General features: G+C 37.7%; 1 protein-coding gene across 5 annotated transcripts in view; it reads left to right on the forward strand.

Moving 5' to 3' along the window:
* The window catches only part of CEP70 (centrosomal protein 70kDa), a 94,879-nt gene extending 80,063 nt beyond the window's left edge, over nt 1–14,816 (forward strand). For all 5 annotated transcript variants that reach the window (XM_010858218.1, XM_010858214.1, XM_010858216.1 and 2 more), the window contains 6 exons: nt 7,994–8,164; nt 10,118–10,264; nt 10,428–10,596; nt 10,950–11,064; nt 12,336–12,415; nt 14,748–14,816. In XM_010858218.1, coding sequence (XP_010856520.1) covers nt 7,994–8,164; nt 10,118–10,264; nt 10,428–10,596; nt 10,950–11,064; nt 12,336–12,415; nt 14,748–14,809 — 744 coding nt within the window. In that variant the 3' untranslated portion in view covers nt 14,810–14,816. The remainder of the gene's footprint in view (nt 1–7,993; nt 8,165–10,117; nt 10,265–10,427; nt 10,597–10,949; nt 11,065–12,335; nt 12,416–14,747) is intronic.
* The last annotated feature ends 10,670 nt before the right edge of the window (nt 14,817–25,486 follow it).

A 25,486-nucleotide genomic window follows, 5' to 3' on the forward strand; every position in this document is an offset into this window, starting at 1 on the left:
CCTTTTGGGGTATTCTTTTAAATTTTTTTCTTGAATATATTTTTAGCACGTTTGTTCTATATGAGCAATGTCAACTCAAAAACAGATCCCACTGAGATGAGCTGAGATTAAATTATCTTTTTAGATTAATATTTGGAAAAATAACACATTTATAGTTTTGAATCATCTCACTCAGAAATATGTCTCTAATTTTATTTGGGTCTTCCTTTGTACCTTTTAATAAAGTTTTGTATCTTTTTAAGTTTAGCTCTTGCATATTTTTTGTTCTATTTCCTAGGTTATCTAGTTATCTTACAACTTTTATTGCTATTATTAATTGGAGCCCTTTTTCCATTACATTTTTAATTAATTGTTGCTGGTTCTTTGTCCATCTCTGTGTTGATATTATGTCCAGGCACCTTTGTGAAAACTGTGGGGGTTTTTTTTGTAGTATAATTGTTTCCCAATGTTGCATTACTTTCTGCTGTACAATGAAAGGAATCAGCTATATATATATACATACATCCCTTCCCTCTTGGACCGCCCTCCTACCACCACCACCCCCCGCCGCCACCCCACCCATCTAGGTAATCACAGAACACCAAGCTGAGAAAATATGGCAAAATGTTAACAGTTATTAAATCTCAGTTTATATGGGTATTTGTGACTGGGCCACAGGGTGTCCTCATGTTTGGTCAAACATTATTCTGGATTTGTCTGAGAATACTTATGAGTGAGAGGAGAAAATCTTTTTTCTCTGTGGTTTGCTTAAACTGTCAAAGCCAATAATATACCTTCACTGTTATGCCTCGGGGATATATCAGCCCTCCATGTTTATATACCTCAGGGTATATCAGCCCCTATGTTATAATTTAGTTCACAGGGATCTTGATCACTTTCCTTTCTATAAGATATTACACTGGCCCATTACATTGATGACAGTATGCTGATTAGACCTACCGAGCAAGACGTAGCAAATTATTGGTATTTGCATTTTAAAGGATGGGAAATAAATCTAACAAAAATGCAGGAACTTTCTACCGTAGTGAAACTTCTAGGGCTCAAGTGGTGTGGGCATGTCAAAATATCGTGTCTAAGGTAAAGGATAAGTTGTTCCTCGGGCCCCTCTAATAACCAAAAATGTGGCACAGCACCCAGTGTGTCTCTGCATTTTGGAGGTAGCATATTCCTCCTGTGATGTGTTCTTCCCACCCCATTTACTGAGTGATCTGAAAAGGTGCTTGTTTTGAGTGTGGCTCAGAACAAGAGAAGGCTCTGCATTGGTCCAGGCTGCTGTGCGAGCTGCTCTGCCATTTGGGCCACAGGACCCTGGAGGTCCATGGTGGCTTAGACTGTCCTGGCAGACAGCGGTGCTGCTTGCAGCCCTTGGTGGCCCCTGTAGGTGAGTCACAAGTCAGATCCTTAGAGCTTTGGAGAAAAAATCCTGTCATCCTTTGCAAATAACTACTTTCCTCTTAAGAAATAGCTCTTGGCCTTTTACTGGGTCTGAGTAGAGACTGAAGACTTAACAGTGGGCAACCAACCTACCATGTAACCTGAAATACCCATCATGAACTGCGTGTTATTTGACCCACCAGCCATAAAGTTGGGTGAGCACAGCAGCACTCCATCATTGAATGAAGGTGGTACATATGAAATTGGGCCTGAGCAGACCCTAAAGGCACAATAAATTACATGAAGAAGTGGCCCAAATGCCCATGGTTTCCCATTCTTGCTGCACCACTTTCTCTCTCCCTGCCTACACCTATGGCTTCAAGGGGAGTTCCTTATGATCAGTCAACACAAGAAGAGACTTAGGCCTGGTTTGCAGATGGCTTTGCATGATATGTAGGCACCACATTAAAGTACACAGCTACAGCACTACAGCTCCTATCTGGGGCATCCCTGAAGGAAAGTAGTGAAGGGAAATCCTCCCACTGGGCAGAACGATGAGCAGTGTACTACTGCACCACAAGGAAGGAAAGGAAGAGTGTGTCTAGAATACAAGAGCTCCCTTAGGGCATCTCTAGGTGTTGCCGTGCCCTGTTATAAAGGTCAGTGGAAAACTCCAACAGCCTGGTCCAGACCCTTCAGAAATGAAGATTTGAATTACACCAGCAAGTAAAGAACCAGGAGCATCTGAGGTGCTTGTTGAAGGCAGATGTAATAAATAATAGGTAATGGAAGAAAGTAGTGATAAATACCAGCTGTGACCATATGATGACAACAGAAGTGAGGATTATAATTGTCATGTGTATCGCTTCCTTCTTTTGTTATGAATATGTTCATATATTTATGTGTGTATGTATATATTTATGTTTTTCTGTGTATATATTTGTAAATACACACATGGCAAAGGTTTTTTTTTTTCTCTTGCTCTTTTTCTCTTACATAATGATTTTATGTCATATTTGAGTATCCAGCAAATTTGGAAAACTCAGCAGTGGCCGCAGAACTGGGAAAGGTCAGTTTTCATTCCAATCCCAAAGAAAGACAATACCAAAGAATGCTCAAACTACTGCACAATTGCATTCCTCTCACGTGCTAGCAAAGTAATGCTCAAAATTCTCCAAGCCAGGCTTCAGCAATACATGAACCATGAACTTCCAGATGTTCAAGCTGGATTTAGAAAAGGCAGAGGAACCAGAGATCAAATTGCCAACATCTGTTGGATCATCAAAAGCAAGAGAGTTCCAGAAAAACATCTACTACTGCTTTATTGACTATGCGAAAGCCTTTGACTGTGTGGATCACAACAAACTGAAAAATTCTTTAAGAGATGGAAATACTAGACCACCTGACCTGCCTCCTGAGAAACCTGTATGCAGGTCAAGAAGCAACAGTTAGAACTGGACATGGAACAACAGACTAGTTCCAAATCGGGAAAGGAGTACGTTAAGGCTGTATATTGTCACCCTGCTTATTTAACTTATATGCAGAGTACATCATGTGAAATGCTGGACTGGATGAAGCACAAGCTGGAATCAAGATTGTGGGAGAAATATCAATAACCTCAGATACGCAGATGACACCACACTTACTTTAAAAACAATGATATAGGATTTCCCTGGTGGTGCAGTGGTTAAGAATCCACCTGCCAATGCAGGGGACACAGGTTCAATTCCTGGTCCAGGAAGAACTAAAAAGCGAAGAACTAAAGAGCCTCTTGATGAAAGTGAAAGAGGAGAGTGAAAAAGTTGGCTTAAAGCTCAACATTCAGAAAACTAAGATCATGGTATCCGGTCCCATCACTTCATGGGGAAACAGTGGCAGCCTTTATTTTCTTGGGCTCCAAAATCACTGCAGATAGTGACTGCAGCCATGAAATTAAAAGACACGTGTTCCTTGGAAGAAAAGCTATGACCAATATAGATAGTATATTAAAAAGTAGAGACATTACTTTGCTGACAAAGGTCCAGCTAGTCAAAGGTATGGTTTTTCTGATAGTCATGTATGGATGTGAGCGTTGGAGTATAAAGAAAGCTGAGTGCCGAAGAACTGATGCTTTTGAACTGTGGTGTTGGAGAAGACTCTTGAAAGTCCCTTAAACTGCTAGGAGATCCAACCAGTCAATCCTAAAGGAAATCAGTCCTGAATATTCATTGGAAGGACTGACACTGAAGCTGAAACTCCAATACATCGGCCACCTGATGTGAAGAACTGACTCATTTGAAGAGATCCTGATTCTGGGGAAGACTGAAAGCAGGAGGAGAAGGGGACAATAGAGGATGAGATGGTTGGATGGCATCACCAACTCAATGGACATGAGTTTGAGTAAACTCTGGGAGTTGGTGATGGACAGGGAAGCCTAGCGTGCTTGCTGCAGTCCATGGGGTGGCAAAGAGTCGGACATGACTAAGTGACTGAACTGAACTGAATTTTATATCATAGTTTTTTTAATTGTTACGTATTTATTTATTTTTTACTGTGCTGTGTCTTTGTTGATGCGCCCATGCTTTCTCTAGTTGCAGTGAGTTGGGGGGCTACTCTCTAGTTGTGATAAATGGGCTTCTCGTTGTGGTGGCTTCTCTTGTTGTGGAGCACAGGCTCTAGGTGTGAGGGCTTCAGTAGTTGCACCACACAGGTTCCAGAGCACAGGCTCAGTAGTTGTGGCACGTGGACTTAGTTGCACCATGGCATTAGGAATCTTCCTGGACCAGGAATTGAACCTGTGTCCCCTGCATTGGCAGGTGGATTCTTAACCACTGCACCACCAGGGAAGTCCTATATCATTGTTTTTAAATTACAGGATATCAAGGAGAAGGATATCAAATTATCAGGATATCAATGAACAATGCAGAGAAATAGAAGAAAATGACAGAAGGGGAAAGACTAGAGATCTCTTCAAGAAAATTGGAGATATCACAGGAACATTTCATGGACAGATGGGCACAATAAAGGATAGAAACAATAAAGACCTAATAGAAGCAAAAGCAATGCAAGAATACACAGAAGAACTTTACAAAAAAGATCTTTATGACCCAGATAATCATGATGGTGTGGTCACTCACTCAGAGCCAGACATCCTGGAGTGTGAAGTCAAGTGGACCTTAGGAAGCACTGCTGCCAGTAAAGCTAGTGGAGGTGATGGTATTCCACCAGAGCTATTTAAAATCCTAAATGATGATGCTATTAAAGTGTTGCACTCAAAATGTCAGCAAATTCGGAAAACTCAGCAGTGGCCACAGGACTAGAAAAGGTCAGTCTTCATCCTGGTTACCAAGAAGGGCAGTCCTAAAGAATGTTCAAACCACCAGACAGTTGCACTCACTTCCCATGCTAATCAGGTTATGCTCAAAATCCTTCAAGCTAGGCTTCAGCAGTACGTGAACTGACAACTTCCACATGTACAAGCTGGGTTTAGAAAACACATCAAGGAAAGAGTAATCATCACTTTAGGACTTCACCTCCTTTTCTGGCAAAGGGGTTTTAGTGCATCTTTGATATACAGTGTATACAGCATAGTTGTATCATGTTAGGTAATCAATGATCTTGTTTGTTATTGTGTGTATTTGGAGATTAAGTATGGTTTGCAGGAGACCCTGGTTTGATTCCTTGGTCCGGAAGATCCACTGGAGAAGGGATAGGCTACCCACTCAAGTTTCCTTGAGCTTCTTTGTGGCTCAGCTGCTGGTAAAGAATCTGCCTGCAATGTGGGAGACCTGGGTTCAGTCTCTGGGTTGGGAAGATCCCCTGGAGAAGGGAAAGACTACCCACTCCAGTATTCTAGCCTGGAGAATTCCATGGACTATACAGTCGCAAAGAGTCAGACACGACTGAGCAACTTTCAGTTCACTTCAAGACAAACCTGGTGGCTCAGATGGTAAAAGAATCTGCCAGTGATGTGGGAGACCGGGTTCAATCCCTGGGTTGGGAAGATACCCTGGAGAAGGGAATGGCTACCCACTGCAGTATTCTTGCGTGGAGAATTCCATGAACACAGGAGCCTGGTGGGCAACAGTCTATGGAGTCTCAAAGAGTTAGACATGACTGAGTGCCTAAAGCAAAGTGTATGGGTGTCAAATTGACAAGGGGTGAACTTGTGATGGTTAATTTTATGTGTCAACTTGACTAGGCTAGAGGGTGCCCAGATAATCTGGTCAGATATTGTCCTAGGTATGTCTATAGGGTGTTTCTGGGTGAAATTAACATTTGAAATGGTAGACTGGGACAAAGTGGATTGCCTTCTCTACAGTGGGTGAGTCTTATCAAATCAGTTGAAGGCCTGAGTAGAACAAGGAGGCTGACACTTTTTCCAGTAAGAGGGAACTCCTCACGCCAGATGGCCTTCCAACCGAGATACCAGCCTTTTCCTGCCTTTGGACTTGAACTGAAACATTGGCTCTTCCTGGGTCTCAAGCCTGTGGGAATTCAGACTGGAACTGTTTCATGGGCTCTTCTGGGTCTCCAGCATTGCTAACTGTAGATCTCAGGATTTATCAGCTCCTATAATAGAGTGAATCAGTTCTTTATAATTAATAAACACACATACATATGCACACAAAAGTACACATCCTGTTCATTCTGTTTCTGGTGAACCCTGACTATATAAATAGTATTTATTGTTCATAGTCTCTTTATTTTCATTTAAGGAAATTTCATCAAAAATTTCTTGATGAAAAATTGGGAGAAAAAGTTATTTAAATCTCCATCAAAATTTCAGTCTCTCATCCAGTTCAAAATTTCTGCTTTATGCTTTCTTTATTTTGTGCCTGCTCTGTACTTCTCCAAATAAGCAGTGTGGCAAGGGATTGTGATCTGTTTCATTATTTCATTGCTCCTCTTCTCTCCTAGTCCTCTGCTGTATCTGGCTTCTTCCACGTTGGCAGTGAGGGTGGATGTTGAGTGAGAATAGAAAGCAAAAGAGTAGAATCTTTCTTGACTGGTGCTGGCGTAATCTAGCACTGGTGCCCTTTGTGTGGCTGATGACCAAATACTGCCCCTTTTTCTCTATCATAGAATGTGTGTGTGTGTCTTTTTTTCCAACTGACCTCTTATGAATCCTTCTCCTTCTCTTGTTCAACTGACACTCCCTTAAAGGCCTCCAGCTATATGTACTTTTTTTTTTTTTCCATGAAAGCAAAGCTTGACTGTCTTCCAAAGTATCCTTGGTCACAGGGTATATTCTTACCTACCATAAAGTAAAAAGGCAAACTTCTCTTGTTGCTGCTTCCTCTCCTTATTCTAGTCCATCTTTGTCTTTTTCATTTTATTTTTGCTGTGTAAGCAACCCTCCTAAAACTTAATGACTTAAAATAACAACCCTTTTAGTATTACTGTGCTTGAACAGCTGAGCAGTTCTCAGCTGGGCTCCTTCATGCACCTGCTATCAGATACAAGTCAGCTAGGTGGCTCTGGAGTTGAATGGATATCAGGGTGATTGGGTTGACTGGGTCATGTGTCTTTTATCATTCACCATTTAGCTTGGGCTCTTCCACAGGGCATCATCATCATCATCATCTTAGTTGCTCAGTAGTGTCCAACTCTTTGCTACCCCATGGACTGTAGCCTGCCATGCTCCTCTGTCCAAGGGGCTTCCCTGGTAGCTCAGAGGGTAAAGCGTCTGCCTGCAATGTGGGAGACCTGGGTTTGATCCCCAGGTCAGGAAGATCCCCTGGAGGTGGAAATGGCAACCCACTCCAGTACTCTTGCCTGGAAAATTCCACAGATGGAGGAACCTGTTAGGCTACAGTCTATGGGGTTGCAAAGAGTCACACACGACTGAGCAACTTCACTTCCACAGGGCAGAAGAGCTCAATAGGAGAGAGCAGAAATAATCAAGGCCCCTTGAGTCTTGGGCTCCAAACTGGCACACCATTATTTCCTTTTCTGTCTGCCAGAGCAAGGCCCAAGGTTGCCTCTAGATTCACGGAGGAGAAAATAGACTCTACTTTTTGATGGGAGAACCTGCAGTGTCATATTGCAAAGACAAGAGCACAAAGACAAAAATTGCAGTAATTTTTGCAAACAATCTGTAAGGTATGGATACACACTGCTAGCCATATATGTAATCCTCCTTGGTTCACCATCACCCTCATGGAATGGGGTTGTGCTATGACCTTGTGGAGATCAGCTCCCTGCTCTCCCTGTTCTGCTGCCCTTCTTAATTTTTGGTGTGAGAGAGAGGGAGAATAAAGACTGTATTCCTGTGCTCATTAGTAATTTAATGAAGGGGAATTATTTTTTCCATTAAAATGGTATTCAAAGTAGAGTTTAAATGTAATAGAATCAAAACATTGAAATGTATGTTCTAAGCCAAACAACAACTACTTGTAAATAAACATCAGAAATCAAATTCTCAGAAGACCTGTAGCTTTCTATGGGGAAAGAAGAAAACAGTTATTTTTCACTCATTCTGTACAGCCCTTTGAAAGATACTTGTCTTGGTGATTCCTGTCCAATGAATCTCTAACTCAGAAAATGATGTTGCATTGATACATAAGCACTCTAACATAGATCACTCTGATAGGACTGTGATAAACTTTTCAACTAAAAATGCCATGTTTTTTTAAAGGTATTGAATAGCATCAATTCAATTATTCACAATCCAAGAGCCCCAGTAATAATATATAAACAGAGCAAAGGAACAACCCAACATTTTAATAGAGATCTTGTTCAGGATTGTGGATTTGAGCATCTTGTTCCTATAATAGAGATGTGGGCAGATCAACTGGCTTCCTTAAAGGTATGTGGTTGAATACTCTTTACATGCTTTGAAAATGTATCAGAGTCTGTGGGCTTTATATACTTTTATTCTCAAAGTTTTATATTTAGTGTGCTTTTACCATAGTTTTTTTCTTTATAATTGTACCTTACTGATGAAATGTTGGTTAATGAAAGTGTCATTGTGTTGTGATTTCCTGACTTTTTCAAATTCTGGTGATACTAATTGTTTAGTACATTTATTTGACACTGAATGTGTTGCCTTGAATTGCTAATTTTAAAAAAACTATCAAAATGTTATACTCTTCCTCTTTCTTACCAAATGCTGCTGCTGCTGCTAAGTCACTTCAGTCGTGTCCAACTCTGTGCGACCCGATAGAGGGCAGCCCACCAGGCTCCCCCGTCCCTGGGATTCTCTAGGCAAGAGTACTGGAGTGGGGTGCCATTGCCTTCTCTGTCTTACCAAATGAAAGGTTAACAATACTAATATGTGAGGTCTAGGTGTTAATTGTGCTTGTGCTTAGTCACTTAGTCGTGTCCAACTCTGCAACCCCATGGTCTGTAGCCCACCAGGCTCCTCTGTCCATGGGGATTCTCTAGACAAGAGTACTAGAGTGGGTTGCATGCCTTCCTCCAGGGCATCTTTCCAACCCAGGGATCGAACCCAGGTCTCCCGCATCTAGGTGTTAATTAGTGAGTGTTAAATAAGTGGAGGACTAAAATAAGAAGTTGAGAAAAATAAGAACTTCCTGTGTTTCCTTCTGTATTCTAGAGTTGCATTGTCTAATACATTAACCACTCACCTACATGTAGATTTTGATCACTTGAAATATGATAGTCGCAACTGAAATGTGCTGCAAGTATAAAATTACACACCAGATTTAGTAGAAATAGTATGGAGATGATTAAAAGATAATTAAAATAGATGATCTGTTGATACTATTTTGGATATATTGGGTTAAATATATTAAAATTGTCACCTATTTCTTTTCACTTTTTTAACATAGCTACTAGATAATATTACTGTGACACACATTACATTTCTTTTGCATGACATTGATGTTTTAAAGGGCCAAGCACCAAGCACTGTGCTATGCACATAGTTGATGCCCAGTAAATATTTGTTTATTGATTGACCAGTCTTAGACTTCTAAACTTACAGGATCCCAGCTCCTTGTGCACAGTTTTAAATAGATTAGGACAACATATTTAGGCCAGGAAAACAAGTAGACTGTCATGAAAATTAAGTAGAATTACTTTTTAGGCATCTTTTCGAATTAAATTTTTTCTTGGAGCTACATACATGGATGAATCTTGAAAATATCCTAAATGAAAGAAACCTGTCGCAATACAATACAATACAATACAATTCATATTGTATGATTCTGTTTTTTAATGAAATGCTCATTAGTATAGTATAGGCAAATCTATAGAAAAAGAAAATAAGATTAGTGGTTACCCAAAGCCTGGGAGCGAGAGAAAATAGGGAATAAGGGTTTCTTTTTGGCATGATGAAAATATTCTAGAATTAAGATAATTGTGATGATTGCACATCTCTGTAAATAAGACTACTGAATTACACACTTAAAGAGGATGAATTTTATGGTATGTGAATTACATCTCAATAAATCTGTTATTTAAAAAATCAAGGGCAAAATAGAAATGACAAGCTTATTTTTTATTCATCGATAATTCAAAATAATTACTTAAATAATAGCGTACATTACTAATAAATAACATACAATTACTTTAAACATCCAGATTCCAGATAATCAGTATATGTATAATGTTTTTTGTAAGGCCTGAAGAAAATGAATTTAACAGGCTCTTTCTAAACAGGCAATGGTATTTTTTAAAAAAATACTGATGATGATTAATATTTGTATTACATCTGCTTGGATAATTATATTTTATTAACATGATTATGAAAACTTAAAAAACTGCATAATAGCATATTATTTGTTTTGTTATGAAGGATTTATATAAGTCCTTGAAAATACTGTCTACAGAACTGGTGCCTTGGCATAATTTAAAGAAGCAGGATGAAAATGAAGGTGTCAGAGTTGAAGATCTGTTGTTTATAGTGGATACCATGTTAGAAGAAGTTGAAAATAAGGCAAAGGTAATACTACCCAGTACTTACATAGATATTCACATTTTAATGTGAAATTAATGATATGGATACAGATATTCTACTATAACTCTTTCTCTTTTTAAAGTTTTTATTAAAGATTCGGAATAATTTTAAGATGTGAACTTTCTTTTTCTTCCTCTCTTTTGGGCAGGACAGCAATATGCCAGACTTCCACATTTTGCGAGCTATTGTTTCTCACTTCCAAAAATTATTTGATGTTCCTTCTTTAACTGGAGTCTATCCTCGAATGAATGAAGTTTATACTAGGCTTGGAGAATTGAACAATGCTGTGAGAAACCTCCAAGAACTCTTAGAACTAGGTAATGACTCATTTTCATTTTTGGCCTCCCACTTAATAATGATTATTAATAAATCTGACTCTTTGTGATCCCATGGACTATAACCCACCAGGCTCCTCTGTCTATGGAATCCTCCAGGCAAGAATACTGGAGTGGGTAGCCATTCCCTTCTCCAGGGGATCTTCCCGACTCAGGGATTGAACCTGGGTCTTCTGCATTGCAGGCCGATTCTTTACTGTCTGAGCCATCAGGGAGACCCCATTAATAAATGAACAAAAAGTAGGTGAAAAATTGAGGGTAACAGAAACATAGCATTTGATTTAATGATTTTGAAAATTCCCTTAAAATATTCTCCTTTTATTTCTCTTTTGCAGATAGTTCATCCTCATTGTGTGTGCTGGTGAGCACAGTTGGAAAATTGTGTAGGCTGATTAATGAAGATGTGAATGAAAAGATTATGCAGGTATTAGGACCTGAAGACCTTCAAAGGTATTTATTTTAAAAAGGTTGCAAAGTATTGTCCAGAATGTTTGGAGTGGTAAAATTAAAGATTTTCAAAACTTCATAAGTTATTTACCTTTCCTGTTTGGAATAGCATTTTTAAAAATAATCTCACACCTTAGGGATGGAGAGAATATCAAATATTTTCAAGATAAAAGTAGATTCTGGGGTCTGAGTCAGGACTCTAGCATTTTTGCTATAAGCTTATTCCCAAGGGAAATTATAATTGGAGAAAATCAAACTTTGTCAGCAACTTCATGTTAATTCAGAATATATAAGTAAGTCCAATTTTTAGTAGATTACCATAGATCACTGAATAATCACTAAGAGTATGTGCATTATTTGATAAGATATTGCTGCTGCTACTGCTAAGTCACGTCAGTCGTGTCCGACTCTGTGTGACCCCACAGACGGCAGCCCACCAGGCTCCCCCGTCCCTGGGATTCTTCAGGCAAGAACTCTGGAGTGGGTTGCCATTTCCTTTTCCAATGCATGAAAGTGAAAAGTGAAAGTGAAGTCGCTCAGTCGTGTCCTACTCTTAGAGACCCCATGGACCGCAGCCTACCAGGCTCCTCCGTCCATGGGGTTCTCCAGGCAAGAGTACTGGAGTGGGTTGCCATTGCCTTCTCCAGATAAGATATTAAGGATTTCTTTTTTAAAGCTAGGCATCTCCAACATAAAACCTTTTTTTTTTTAATGTTAAAACATTATAGCTGTATTCTTCCTCCCTCCTCCCTCAGATTTTATACTGCAACATAAGGAAAGTATATGTTCCATATGTTCTGCAAGTTTTCCAAGAGGAACCCTAACCTAATCTGACACTTGAGGTTTCTGATACTTGATGATTTTAAAAGGAACGTATGTCTCACTATTGGTATTTTTCTCCCTCCCAGTTTTACAGATTACTGATACTTATTCTTAATGTTTAATATAATACAGGATATGAAAATCAATTATTTTTGGAAAACATGGTCTTTTAAGACTCCTCAAGCTAAATGGAAAGTTCCCATGTTAGAAATGTTAGATAAATTTAACCTTAGAACAGATGATTATACTGCTAGTAGATTTTTTTTGTTGTTTTAGAAAAGTATTACTAGATGAACAAAAAGCTCAGAAGGAAAGATTGCAGTAAATAATCATTAAATTTGTATTTAAACTAGCAGGACAGTTTCTTTCTGTTTTGAAATGTTCTATGTCCATTCAGATATAAGAATCCTAAGTCAGAAATTCAGTATAAATTGTGCTTTTTTTTTTTTAAGCATTATCCACAAATTGGAAGAACATGAGGAATTTTTCCCAGCATTTCAGGCATTTACTAATGATCTACTCAAAATCTTAGGTAAGATTTTTGTCGGAGGTGGTTAAATATTGAGTCTTAGGCTATCATTGGGTTTGAGGAAAGAGTGTTCCTTAGTCACTGTATTAGTATTTTTACCTAGAGTGGTAGAAAGTGTCTGGAAACCACTAGTAGTAGTGAAAACAAACTTCTGACTTGCAGTTAAAGTTGGTTGGGGTTAATCTACAGAACAGAGAAGGACATATTCTTTAAGGAGCTGAACCTTTGTTTTAGGCCTTTAAAATGAGAAATGACATTATTCTGGCTAGGCCCACTCCAACCCTGACTGTCATTGGCTAATGAGAAATGTCTGTAGAATTTATGATCTTGATAGGTGTGTTTTTAATTTTTCTTCTTCCTCCTCCTCCTCTTCTTTTCTTTTTTTAAAAAAAGATAGTTCCTACCTACTCTTTTCTTAAAATTTAATTTCCTCAGATGATGAAAATAATACAACGTAAACATCTGTAGAAAGGAGATGAATTTATAAGTTTGTGGAAGGGAAGAGATACATTTACACTCTTGGTCAGATTGAGGGCTTTAAGGGGAAAAAAATGTAATTAGGAATCATAGCCAAAATAAAAACCCACATCTTTTACTTTAAGTGTGATTTATGGCTATAAAAATATTATGATTATGATTATGGCTATAAAAATAATTAATCTTACCATTAAGAACACTTTTTAGGGAATTCCTGGTGGTCCACTGGCTAGGAAAGATTCCCTAAACCCAACAAAACAAAATCACTTTTTAAAAATGTTACAGTGATTTATTTACTTCATTAATTCACTATGATTAATGAATTTTTTTTCTGTGTAGCTCATTTGAAGTTGAAAGTTTTTGTTTTGTTTTTTAAAGAATGACTTTGACATAGGAAATTAAATTAGAAGAGGAGATAAGGTTTGGCAGAAGATAAAGCAATGAGTAAGTTAAAATTTGGTAAGAAGATGAGTAAATGAAAGGCATATCTGACTGGAGTATATAGCCTAGTTGAACATAAATTTTGTGGCCAATTTTATGTAGACTGGAAGCAACGGAGACAGTGAATGTACTTTATTCATGCTCATATATTTGGAAAGATCATGGCAAGGGAAGACATAATTTGAAAGTTTAACTTGAGATATGAAAATGTAGAAATGTATTTATTGCCTTGTATGTCAAAGAGCTTTGTTTCCTGCAATATGATTTTACTTGCTTTGAGATAGCGATTAATAGTGTTTCTTGTCATTAACAAACATTTTACTAAGTGTGCTATTAACACTTATCTCATAATCCTTGTATAGAAACTTCTTCTCAGATATAATACTCAACATGGTTCATGTGGGACCATTTGCTTCAATATACATTGTTCATGTGCTGTTCAGTCACAGTTGAAATTCTGGAGTAAATATTAACATTTCAGAAATTAAATCTGTTTTGGCAAACATGACTATTTTTATTATTACTAGATGCGAGGTGGCTTAGTGATAAGGAATCCACCTGTTAGTGCTGGAGACGTGGGTTTGATCCCTGGGTCAGAAAGATCCCCTGGAGAAGGAAATGGCACCCCACTCCAGTATTCTTGCCTGGGAAATCCCATGGACAGAGGAGCCTTGAGGGCTACAGTCCATGGGGTCGCAGAGTCAGACACAGCTTAGCAACTAAACAACAAACAACAACAACAGATGTCATATTACACATCTAGAACTACAGAGTGGATTACTGAATATCAGGTAATGGAGAAGGACTTTCTTTTTTCTCGTGTAAGTGGTGTGATTAGTTGAGAAAATTCTCATATCAACCAAGGTCCTTCTCTGTGAGGTTTATTTATAAGGCAGATTTCTCTTCTAGGGAGAAAACAGGTGTGATTTTAGAATGCAGGTCATGGAATAACTTGATCTTTGTACCTTACTTACTACAGTGTAATTCTCAGCTGTAGATTTGCTCGTATTCTTTTCCTTTCTTTTATCATCTGTGTTCCTACAGAAGAGATCCCTAAGTCCTTAAATGGAGGCCCAGGAAAGAGAAAGGGCCTCTCCTAGGGATTTCACCATGTAAGCTCACCCATATATTAGAAAGAGGCAGTAACATAATGTTATAAATATGGTGAGTAGTATCTGTTGTTAAGAGCACACTGCTAATGAGATTAATATCAGAGTCAGAAGATGCTTTTGTAGGTAGCTTTTACAAACAAATGTCCTGTGAATCAGTGATACACTTTTAGAGAAAAATTTCATGTGCTTGAAAGCACTAGTGATGTTGCCTTTGTGTTTGAGGTTTGCCTTTGCCCAGAGTTATCATTTCATCTGAGCCTAACACTAGATGAAGCTACTGTTTTATTATTGTTTTTCTGTTACAGAAATTGATGACTTGGATGCCATTGTACCTGCAGTAAGGAAATTAAAAATACTTTCATACTGAAAACAAATCATTTTTACTGTGTAAATTGCATTCTTAATATCCTAAGTATTTTGTAGGATTGATCTTACTCTGAGACATGGGTTATAAAATGTATTTACCTCGAAATTTACCCCCTTCTTTCTATTGAGGCCTCCATCTGTATAGTTTTTATTGACTTTGAGATTCTTTTATAGAAAACAATTGCTAAGTTTAATTAATTAACTTTAGATCCTTGAATAATTCTTAAGCAGTTCTTGAGTACTTGAAATTTAAGATTGTTTTAAAGTACAGTGTGTGAATAAGAGAGAAACTCAGGGAGAGATAATGCAAGTACTAGAAAGGTTGCATTTAAGTTCAGAGTTTACTGACCTTTTTGGTTCTAGGAACAAGGAATGTCAATGTCTGTCTTTTTTTTTTTTTAATGTCTGTCTTTAGTCCAGCCAGCAGGAAGCTATTGCTTTCCTGGCAAGGAAATGGCACATTCTATTAAGATATCCCTCATGACACTTGTACTTTCAGAGCAGAAGGAACAAAAGGAAGAAGGAAAAAAAATTTTCCTATGAGGGTAGAAAAGAATTATGAGGTACAATAGATGAGTAGGTCTAAGTCTCTCCTTTAAAAAAGTGTCTTTTTTACTATCTTCATGTGATGTACCTTTTATAAGGGCATGAAATCTTAAATAAAATTTTGTAAAGAATCTCCAAATGATATTTTACATGTTTCAATGTCATTCTCCCAAATCTTCCCACCCTCTCCCTCTCCCACAGAGTCCATAAGACTGTTCTATATATCAGTGTCTCTTTTGCTGTCTCGTACACAGGGTTATTGTTACCATCTTTCTAAATTCCATATATATGCGTTAGTATACTGTATTTATGTTTTTCCTTTTGGCTTACTTCACTCTGTATAATAGGCTCCAGTTTCATCCACCTCATTAGAACTGATTCAAATGTATTCTTTTTCATGGCTGAGTAATACTCCATTGTGTATATGTACCACAGCTTTCTTATCCATTCATTTTGATATTTGGCAAAACTAATACAATTATGTAAAATTTAAAAATAAAATAAAATTTAAAAAAAATCTCCAAATGTAAGTGTTCTCAGTGACTTATTTGTATTCCTCATAATGAGTCATATTCTCTTACTAGTCTGAGGCTTCCTTGGGCAACTGATTCACCCTTGCTGCATTTTTTGTAAGAGTAGCTTTCTTGCCACTTTCTACATATTCTCTGTTCTCGGTATTCATTCTGATTTTCTTAAAGGATAACTGTTCTGCTTCACATCTGTGAGTACAGGTCACTTTAGGTTGCTGCTGCTCCCTTACTCCCTACCCCGACTTTTATAACTTCTCAGCTATTCTTGTTCATTGTCATATAGAATATTGTAAAGACTTCCAGGAAGCAGCATAGTGGAATGCAGAGAATAAATGTCAAAATATAAGCACCTAGATCCTTAGTGTGGTGACCATAGAGATTAGAAGTTAAGGTAATATCTTAGGTTTTTTTAGATTTAAAATTCTTTGTTTGCCTGCAATTACATTTCTTAACACTAGCCCGCAATTTGTGAAAGAACTTGTGTCTTTGAGGGTTGAGTAGAAAAAGTATTTGGATATTCAGTAATATAAATGCTCTTAGTTAATTAGATTACTCCAAGAAATTGTTGTGAGCCAGTTTGGAAATCCAGTGACTTTTGAAAGGAAGAAATATAATTTTTTTAATTGCAGCATAGTTGATTTACAATTGTGTTAGTTTCTGGTGTAAAATGATTCAGTTTTGTGTGTGTGTGTGTGTGTATCACATTTTCTTTTTCATGTTCTTTCCCATTATGGTTTATTATGGGCTTCCCTGGTAGCTCAGATGGTAAAGAATCTGCCTGCAGTGTGGGAGACCTGGGTTTGATCTCTGGATTGGGAGGATTCCCTGGAGGAGGGCATGGCAACCCACTCCAGTATTCTTGCCTGGAGAATCCACCAGGACAAAGAAGCCTGGAAGACTACAATTCATGGGGTTGCAAAGAGTTGGACGTGAGTGTTTACAATTATAATAGTTTATTTTATTGTAAAAGTTTATGTAATTTACAATTACAATAGTTGATTTACAGTTGTGTTAGTTTCTGGTATAGCAGAATGATTCAGTTTTATGTGTGTGTGTGTGTATGTGTATACACACATTCTTTTTCATATTCTTTTCCGTTATGATTTACTATAGGACACCAAATATAGTTTCTGTGCTATACAGTAGGACCTTGTGTATCTGTTTTATATATAGTAGTTTGTATCTGCTAATCCCAAACTCTTAGTTTATCCTTTCCCTACTCCCTTTTCCCTCTGGTAACCATGAGTTTGTTTTCTGTATCTGTAAGTCTGTTTCATAAGTAAGTTATTTATGTCATATTTTAGAGTTCACATACAAGTGATGTCATATGGTATTTGTCTTTATTTTTCTGACTTACTTCACTTAGTATGATAGTCTCTAGGTCTCTCCATGTTGCTACAAATGGCATTATTTAATTCTTTTTTATGGCTGAGCAATATTCCATTGTATATATGTACCACATCTCTATGTGTTCCTCTGTTGGTGGGCATTTAGGTTGCTTCCATGTCTTGGCTATTATAAATAGTGCTGAATATAGATAAATAGTTATTTATTTATATTTAAATAAATAAATGAATAAATTTATTATAATATAAATCTATTTATTTATAATATATCTAAATTATAAATAGTATGAACATTGGGATGCATGTATCATTTTGAATTATCATTTTCTCTATATGTATATGCCCAGGAGTGGACTTGCTGGATCATATGGCAACTCTAATCTTAGTTTTTTAAGGAATCCCTATGCTGTTTTCCATAGCAGCTGCAGCAGTTTACATTCCCACCAACAGTGTAGGGAGTTCCCTTTTCTCCACATCCTCTCCAGCATTTGTTATTTGTAGACTTTTTAATGATGGCCATTCTGACTGGTGTGAGGTGGTACCTGACTGTAGTTTTGATTTGCATATAAGAAGTATAATTTAAAAATTACTTTGTCTGAATTTTGTCAGCTAGTTCAAGAGAGCCTGTGGTTAACTCTTAGTTTAAAACAGGAGTTTTAAAACTCTTCCTCAAAGGCCAAGGTGTTTTTCTGAGGGCCACTGAGAGGGATGGTGCCACTACTAGGAAGAATATTAGGCCCTCTCTATCTGATCTACTTTTATCCTGGCAGTTCTACTTTTATCCAGTTGTAATTATTTAAAATATAAGTACTACAACCATTGCTTGGCTCTTGATTTTTTACCATTTTATGGATGTATAATTGACATATAATAAATTGTGCATAAAGTATTGTTGTTGTTCAGTCGCTCAGTCATGTCTGACTCTTTGCGACCTCATGGACTGTAGCATGCCAGGCTTCCCTGTCCTTCACTGTCTTCCAGAGTTTGCGCAGATTCATGTCCATTGAGTTGGTGATGCCATCCAACCATCTCATCCTCTGTTGTCCTCTTCTCCTCCTGCCTTCAATCTTTTGCAGCATCAGGGTCTTTTCCAATAAGTCAGCTCTTCACATCAGATGGCCAAAGTATTGGAGGTTCAGCTTCAGCATTAATCCTTCAATGAATATTCAGAGTTGATTTCCTTCAGGATTGACTGGTTTGATCTCCTTGCAGTCCAAGGGACTGTCAGGAGTCTTCTCCAACATGACAGTTCAAAAGTATCAATTCTTTAGTGCTCAACCTTCTTTATAGTCCAACTCACATCCATACATAACTACTGGAAAAAACATAGCTTTGACTAGACGGACCTTTGTCAGCAAAGCAATATTTCTGCTTTTTAATATGCTGTCTAGGTTAGTCATAGCTTTTCTTCCAAGGAGCAAGTGTCTTTTAATTTCATGGCTGGAGTGATTTTAGAGCCCAAGAAAATAAAATCTGTCACTGTTACAATTTGATAAATCCTGATATACATATACATCTGTGAAACCATCAAAATAATATACCTATTGTTCCAAGAGTTATTTCTTTGCCCTTCATGACCCCTCCCTATTCCTATCTCTAGGCAATAGCTGATCTGCTTTCCATCACTACAGACTAGTTTACATGTGACAGGATTTTATATAAATGGAATCATACCATATGTTCTCATTTTGTCTGGCTTCTTCCACTCAGCATAATTAATTTGTGATTTTTTTGCATGTTGTTGCATTTATTAACTGTCCATTCTTCTTTATTGCTGTGTAGTATTCCATTGTATAAAGATACCACAATTTGTCTATCCATTCATCTGTTGATGGAAATTTAGGTTATTTCCAGTTTTTGACTGCTACAAATTTCATAGTAGTGTTCAGGTCTTCATATGGACATATACCTGATATTCATTGACTTGAAAACTGTCCTATTTTTGTTTGATTGATACAGGTGGAAGTGTAAATTTGCTTTCTGCTCATCCTGGTTAAAAGTAAAGTGTCTGAAAACATTTAATGTTTCTTATGTTGTCTTTTTTTTTTTTTTTAAGTTGCATGGTACTGTAGTCAGAGAACATGGTCTTTTGGTATTGGATCTTTGGAATTCATTGAGATTTTCTTTATGACTTTATTGTGATGAATTTCCACATATTCCACATGTGCTTTAAAAAGTCTAATCTCTAATATATGTAGTGTTATTAATATACTGTTTAAATCAACTTCATTCCTATCATTTTTTTTTTGTCTACTTGGTTTATGGAAAATTCTGAAATCCCTGAATTTGTCAAATTTTGTTTTTTCATAAGTACTTTAAAAAGTACTTATGGCCTGTTTTATAAGTACTTATAAATTCATAGTCAATAATATCTTCTTGATTAATATCTCTTCATTGCTATACGTGCTTTTACCTTGAATGTAGTTTTGTCCTTTTAGTTAATAGTTGCTGGATATTCTTTTTCTTTTTTTCTTCTTATTTTACTAATCTCTTTTTATATGTTATAAAATTCAACACATATGCTAAGTATGGTTTAAAAACCATAAATTTCAAGTATAATAAATGATTATAAAGTGAACACTCATGCAACATCCAAAAAATAGAACATCACCAGCACTCCAAAAGGCCTTCCCCACACACCATATGTGTCTTCCCCAAAGAGATAATCATTAGCTTGGCTTCTGTTAATCATTTACTTGTTTTTTCTTTTTTTTTTTAAATAGTTTTGCCAGTTTTGTGTGTATGCCTAAACCAAGATAGTTGAGTTTTGCCAGTTTTGAGCTTTATAAAAATAGGATCATGCTGTATGTTCTTCTTAATTCTTTTGTTCAACATCATGTTTGTACTATTCATCTATATTGTTTTATGTAGGTCCAGGTCATTTGTTTTCATTGATGTCTAGTATTCTTCTATGAATGTTCCATAATCCATTTGTTTGTTGTTCTAGGGATTGGCATTTGGGTTGCTTCCAGTTCTTGGCTATTGTGAGCTACTGCTGTGAACATTCTTGTACATGTATTCTTGTTCACTTGTGTGCAGGTTTTCTAGAATCTAAGAGGCAAAATTGCGGGTCCTAGAGGAAAACACCGGAGAAGGCAATGGCAACCCACTCCAGTACTCTTGCCTGGAAAATCCATGGACGCAGGAGCCTGGTAGGCTGCAGTCCATGGGGTTGCTAGGAGTCGGACACGATTGAGCGACTTCACTTTCACTTTTCACTTTCATGCATTGGAGAAGGAAATGGCAACCCATTCCAGTGTTCTTGCCTGGAGAATCCCAGGGATGGGGGAGCCTGGTGGGCTGCCGTCTGGGGTCGCACAGAGTTGGACACGACTGAAGTGACTTAGCAGCAGCAGCAGCAGCAGAAAACACATCTAATGATGTGAATGGATTCTCTGGGTTTGTATAGTGTTTGACTTTGATAGATCATATGTATTTTAACTTTAGAAGAAAATGCCAAACTGTTTCCAGAGTAGTTGTACCAACTTATATTCCCACCATTAATGTATGAAGCATCCCCAGTTTTCCATATTTGACCAACTTTTGGTAAGTCAATTTTTTTTTTTTTGCCAGGATAATATGTAGAGCTCTTAATGTGACTTTAATGTTTATTTTCCTGATTACTAATGAAGTTAAACATCTTTTCCTTTGTTTTTTTTAGTTTGTAGTTTATTTTTGAAGTGCTTATATGTGTTTTGGTGTTTTTTTCTGTTGGACAGTCTATCTTCCTATTGATTTGTAAGAGTTATTTACATATTCTAGACATGAACCATTTGATGGTTTACACATGTTGTGAATGCCTTCTTCCATTCTGTTTCCACTTTCCATTTTCCTCTAGGATTCTTTCCTCGGCAGTCAAGAATCCTGCAAAGCAGGAGGCCCCGGTTCAATTCCTGAGTTAGGAAGATCCATGGGAGAAGGGATAGGCTACCCTTTTCATGAACTGAAGAACTTAATTTTAATATAGAGAATATAGTTAAAGATGTAGAGATTTATAGTCAGTTCTCTTAGTGTCTTACGAAATCTTTCTCTAGTCACAAACTGTAAAGTTACTCTTCTGTGTTATCTTACAGCTGTATAGTTTTGCCTTTCACACTTAGTCTAATATACCTGGAGGTTTTTTTTTTTTTTTTTAATGTGGTATAAGTAAAGGATTATTACCTTTTCTGTCATGGATACCCAGTTGTTTCAGCACTGTTTATTGAAAAATCTATTATTTCCCCTCTGCTTGTAGTGTTTACTTCTGTCATATATTGAATATCTGTGAATGGGTCTGTTACTGGACTCTCTTCTATTCTTTTGGTCCATTTATCTCCCCCTCACTAGTATCCCACTGTCTTCATTATTTTAACTTTAAAATAAATTTTGGTATCCCACCCTTTGTATTTCCATGTGTACTGAGTCTGATTATTAAATTATACACACAGACACACACACTACATATTGAGATTTTTATTGAACTTTCATTAAACATAGGATCAGTGGGGAAAATCAGAATCTATAATGTTGGATCTTCAAACTCCTACTGTAGCATAGCTTTCCACTTGGTTAGGTTTATTTTAACATTCTGTAATAAAGTTTCATAATTTTCCTGTAGGGATTATTACCAGATACATTCATAGTATTTGATCTTTATGCATTTATAAGTTGTCTTTTTAAAATTTCACTTTCCAACTGTTTCAGAAATAGAGAACTATAATTGATTTTTAAATATTTACTTTGTATTCAACATTCTTGCTGGAAACTCTGATTAACTCTAGCAGTATATCTTTAGATTATTTTGGATTTTCATACTTATGATCATATCATCTGCATATAACAACAGTTTTGGTCAGATATACCTGTTTTTCCTTACCCAACTACATAGGCCACAATATAGGGCTGAGTAGAAGTGGTGATAGGAATCAACCCTTTCTTGTTGCAGATTTCAAAAGGAAATCTTTTAATGCTTCACCGTTAAGCATGATGTTGGGCTTCCCTGGTAGCTCGGCTGGTAAAGAATCCGCCTGCAAAGCAGGAGGCCCCAGTTCAATTCCTGGGTTGGGAAGATTCATGGGAGAAGGGATAGGCTACCCACTCCAGTATTCTTGGGCTTCCCTGGTGGCCCAGATGGTAAAGAATCTGCCTGCAGTGTCGGAGACCTGGGTTCGATCCCTGGGTTGGGAAGATCCCTGGAGACGGGAATGGATACCCATCCCCGTAATCTGGTCTGGAGAATTCCACGGACAGAGGAGCCTGGCAGGCTACAGACCATGGGGTCCCAAAGAGTCGGACATGACTGAACAACTTTCACTTGGTACCATTACTATAAACAGAAGTCTAAACTACCCTTGGGTTTGTCATTTTCATCCTTTTACTTTCAACACTTCTGTGTATTTGGAGAGAACCTCTTGTAAATAGCATATTTTTAATTTTCACGGAATTTGACATAATAAGTTTTAATAGTGCCTTTACTATGATTGTGGCTCAGCTGGTAAAGAATCTGCCTGCAATGTGGGAGATCTGGGTTCAGTCCCTAGGTTGGGAAGATCCCCTGGAGAAGGGAGTGGCTACCTACTTCCAGTATTCTGGCCTAGAGAATTCCATGGACCATATAGTCCATGGGTCACAAAGAATTGGACATGACTGAGTGACTTTCACTTCACTTACTATGATTACAAGTATATTTAGAAGTCTTTTGCCTATCTTTTGTTTTTTTTTTTTAAATCATATTTTTCTATGCTACTTTTTTCTTCTTCCCTATTTTTTTGGAGCAGTGTTGAATTTTTATTCTTCACTACTGATTTGGAAGTTTTTTATTTCAACTCTATTGATTTTTCTATTGTTACTCTATATTATTGGTTATCTTAAAAATTTTAATACACACTTAAGTCAAGGTCAGGTCAGAAGACAAAAACTACATTGCACAGGTAGCCTAACAGGAAACATTTAAAATAAGAATTGCTGACTAGTAAAAGTAGTTAACTGCTAAAAGGAAACAAAAGAGGACTCTAAGGAGTATGCAGTAGTGACTTGAGAAAGCAGATACCACCCCCAGGAATAAAGGAGAGTGAACAAGAAACGAACTTAAGAGTGCCTTCCCACGAGGCTGATATTTAAACCTCTGAGTAGAGGTCTGGCTGCCACAGGAACAGGCAACCCACTTGTGGCAAATAAACTTGCCAGAGGGTGTTGGATGGTGCTGAACCATGAAGACTGTGTTTATGGTTGCAGGGCCCAAGGGCATGAGCCAAGAGTAAACTGTGGCAGGTGCTTAGGTAACAGAGAACAGCCTCACACGACAGTCAGCTAGCTGCCATGGATAAGGGCACCTCAGTAAAGGAAGAAAAACCCCCTTCTTCCCACTCGGGCCTTGCAGTGTCCTCAATTGATAAGCCTAACATCAAGACCCCTGGCAGAGGGGAGGAGGCTGTGTTATTTCTAATATCAAAGCAGGGCCAAGATGGGTTGATTTGGAGCTGAAAGGTAACTAGTAACTGCCACATACAAAGCTATATTTTAAAATATAAAACTCCTTAGTGCTAAGTGCTAAGTCGCTTCAGTTGTGTCCGACTCTGTGTGACCCCATAGACGGCAGCCCACCAGGCTCCCCCATCCCTGGGATTCTCCAGGCAAGAACACTGGAGTGGGTTGCCATTTCCTTCTCCAATGCACGAAAGTGAAAAGTGAAAGTGAAGTCGCTCAGTCGTGACCAACTCCTAGCGACCCCATGGACTGCAGCCTACCAGGCTCCTCTGTCCATGGGATTTTCCAGGCAAGAGTACTGGAGTGGGGTGCAAAACTCCTTAGCTTCTTAAATAAGGACTTGAATACTTTTAACATTCCTCTGAACCAGCTTCAAGGCTCTTAGATGTCAGTACTAGCCCAGTTTTGCAGACATTTTAGGTTGCTTGCTTCCTTGTTTAAAAGTCAAGACTTATTTAGGTTTACCTTACTCTCTGTTGTTTTCCACAAGCCATTCCTGCTTTATGTTACATTTTGTTTCTTGCTGAAATACATCCAGTGGCCATTTTTCAATTTGGTATTCCCATGTGCTTCATACTAAAAAAAAATTTTTTTTTTTTTTTGCCTGTGAGCTTTCTTTTAGTGGGAATATCTGCTGTGGTGGTTCCACGTGTGTCCTAGATGGGAATCACAACCCTAGGGGCAATTTTGTGGTTGCCCCAGTCAGGGCTTGACATGGTTCCAGGTTCTAAACCCATCTTCACATTAGTTTCGAGGTTTCCAAACTAAATCAGTTGTGTGTAACTTCAGACTCCATGTTCCCGATAGGAGAGAGTAGTTGATTATTTCCACCCATTGCTGACAACCAGTTCCTTGTCCTCATTCTCAGCCAAGGTGTTTTGTGAGGACAAAACTTTCCAGGCTCCACATCCCTTACATAGTAGCTTTACCTTTTATCCGGTGTGCTAAAATTCTGGTTCTCTTCAAAACACCCTCTTCAGTTCCTATATGCTACTTTAGATTTTCTCTTTGAACTATCATTGGAACTTAACCTGTGTTACTTTTTAGTCATTCATGTTTAAAATCATGCTTAAAATTTATGGTTTAATTAGGTTTTCTGTGTGTTTGGACTAGAGGAAGGATAGGTTTTCACTTGTCTGCGTTGTCTGCCATTTTGCTCAAGTAGTTGTTTTAGGGTTGCTAATATTCAGGAAATGATATATGATACATTCCATTTATTCCTCTGGTACTTTATCGTTTCAAGGAACTTGTCTGTTTAGTGAACATTACAATGCTGCTGTGAGGTAGATAGGACAGGCATCAATTGTCCTATTTTATAATGAGAACTTGTCACTCAAAACAGCAAAAACAAATTTTATTACACATCTGCCATGTACTTAGCATGGATGTACTAAGTCTTGTACTTAGTCTTGGATGATGGGGGTAAAAATTCAAGTAACTTGAGGTTAATTAGAAAGTAAACAGAAGCATCAAATACCAAACACAATACAGATAGTTTCTTAGCATATGACTTTAGTAGATATTTAATAAACATTTTTTAAAATTAAAGGCAGGGAATTTTTAAAATGAAAAATGTAGAATGTTGATAGTAGATGCTGTAGGTTGGGGGAGAGGTCCTTTCAGTGTGCACTGGCTCAATGGAGGAGCTAGGTTTGACACAGGCCTCTAAGAGGTGAGTAGGATTAGTAGGCAGGATATATTTGGATAGTTCTGGAACAGAGCATCTGCACATGAATAAGGCAGCCAAAAACTGGAGACCTGATTGTTTTCAGTCTAAAATACAAGGAGTGG

This window comes from Bison bison, unplaced genomic scaffold (assembly GCF_000754665.1).
Source record: "Bison bison bison isolate TAMUID 2011002044 unplaced genomic scaffold, Bison_UMD1.0 scf7180017864384, whole genome shotgun sequence".
In the NCBI taxonomy this organism is placed as follows: domain Eukaryota; kingdom Metazoa; phylum Chordata; class Mammalia; order Artiodactyla; family Bovidae; genus Bison; species Bison bison.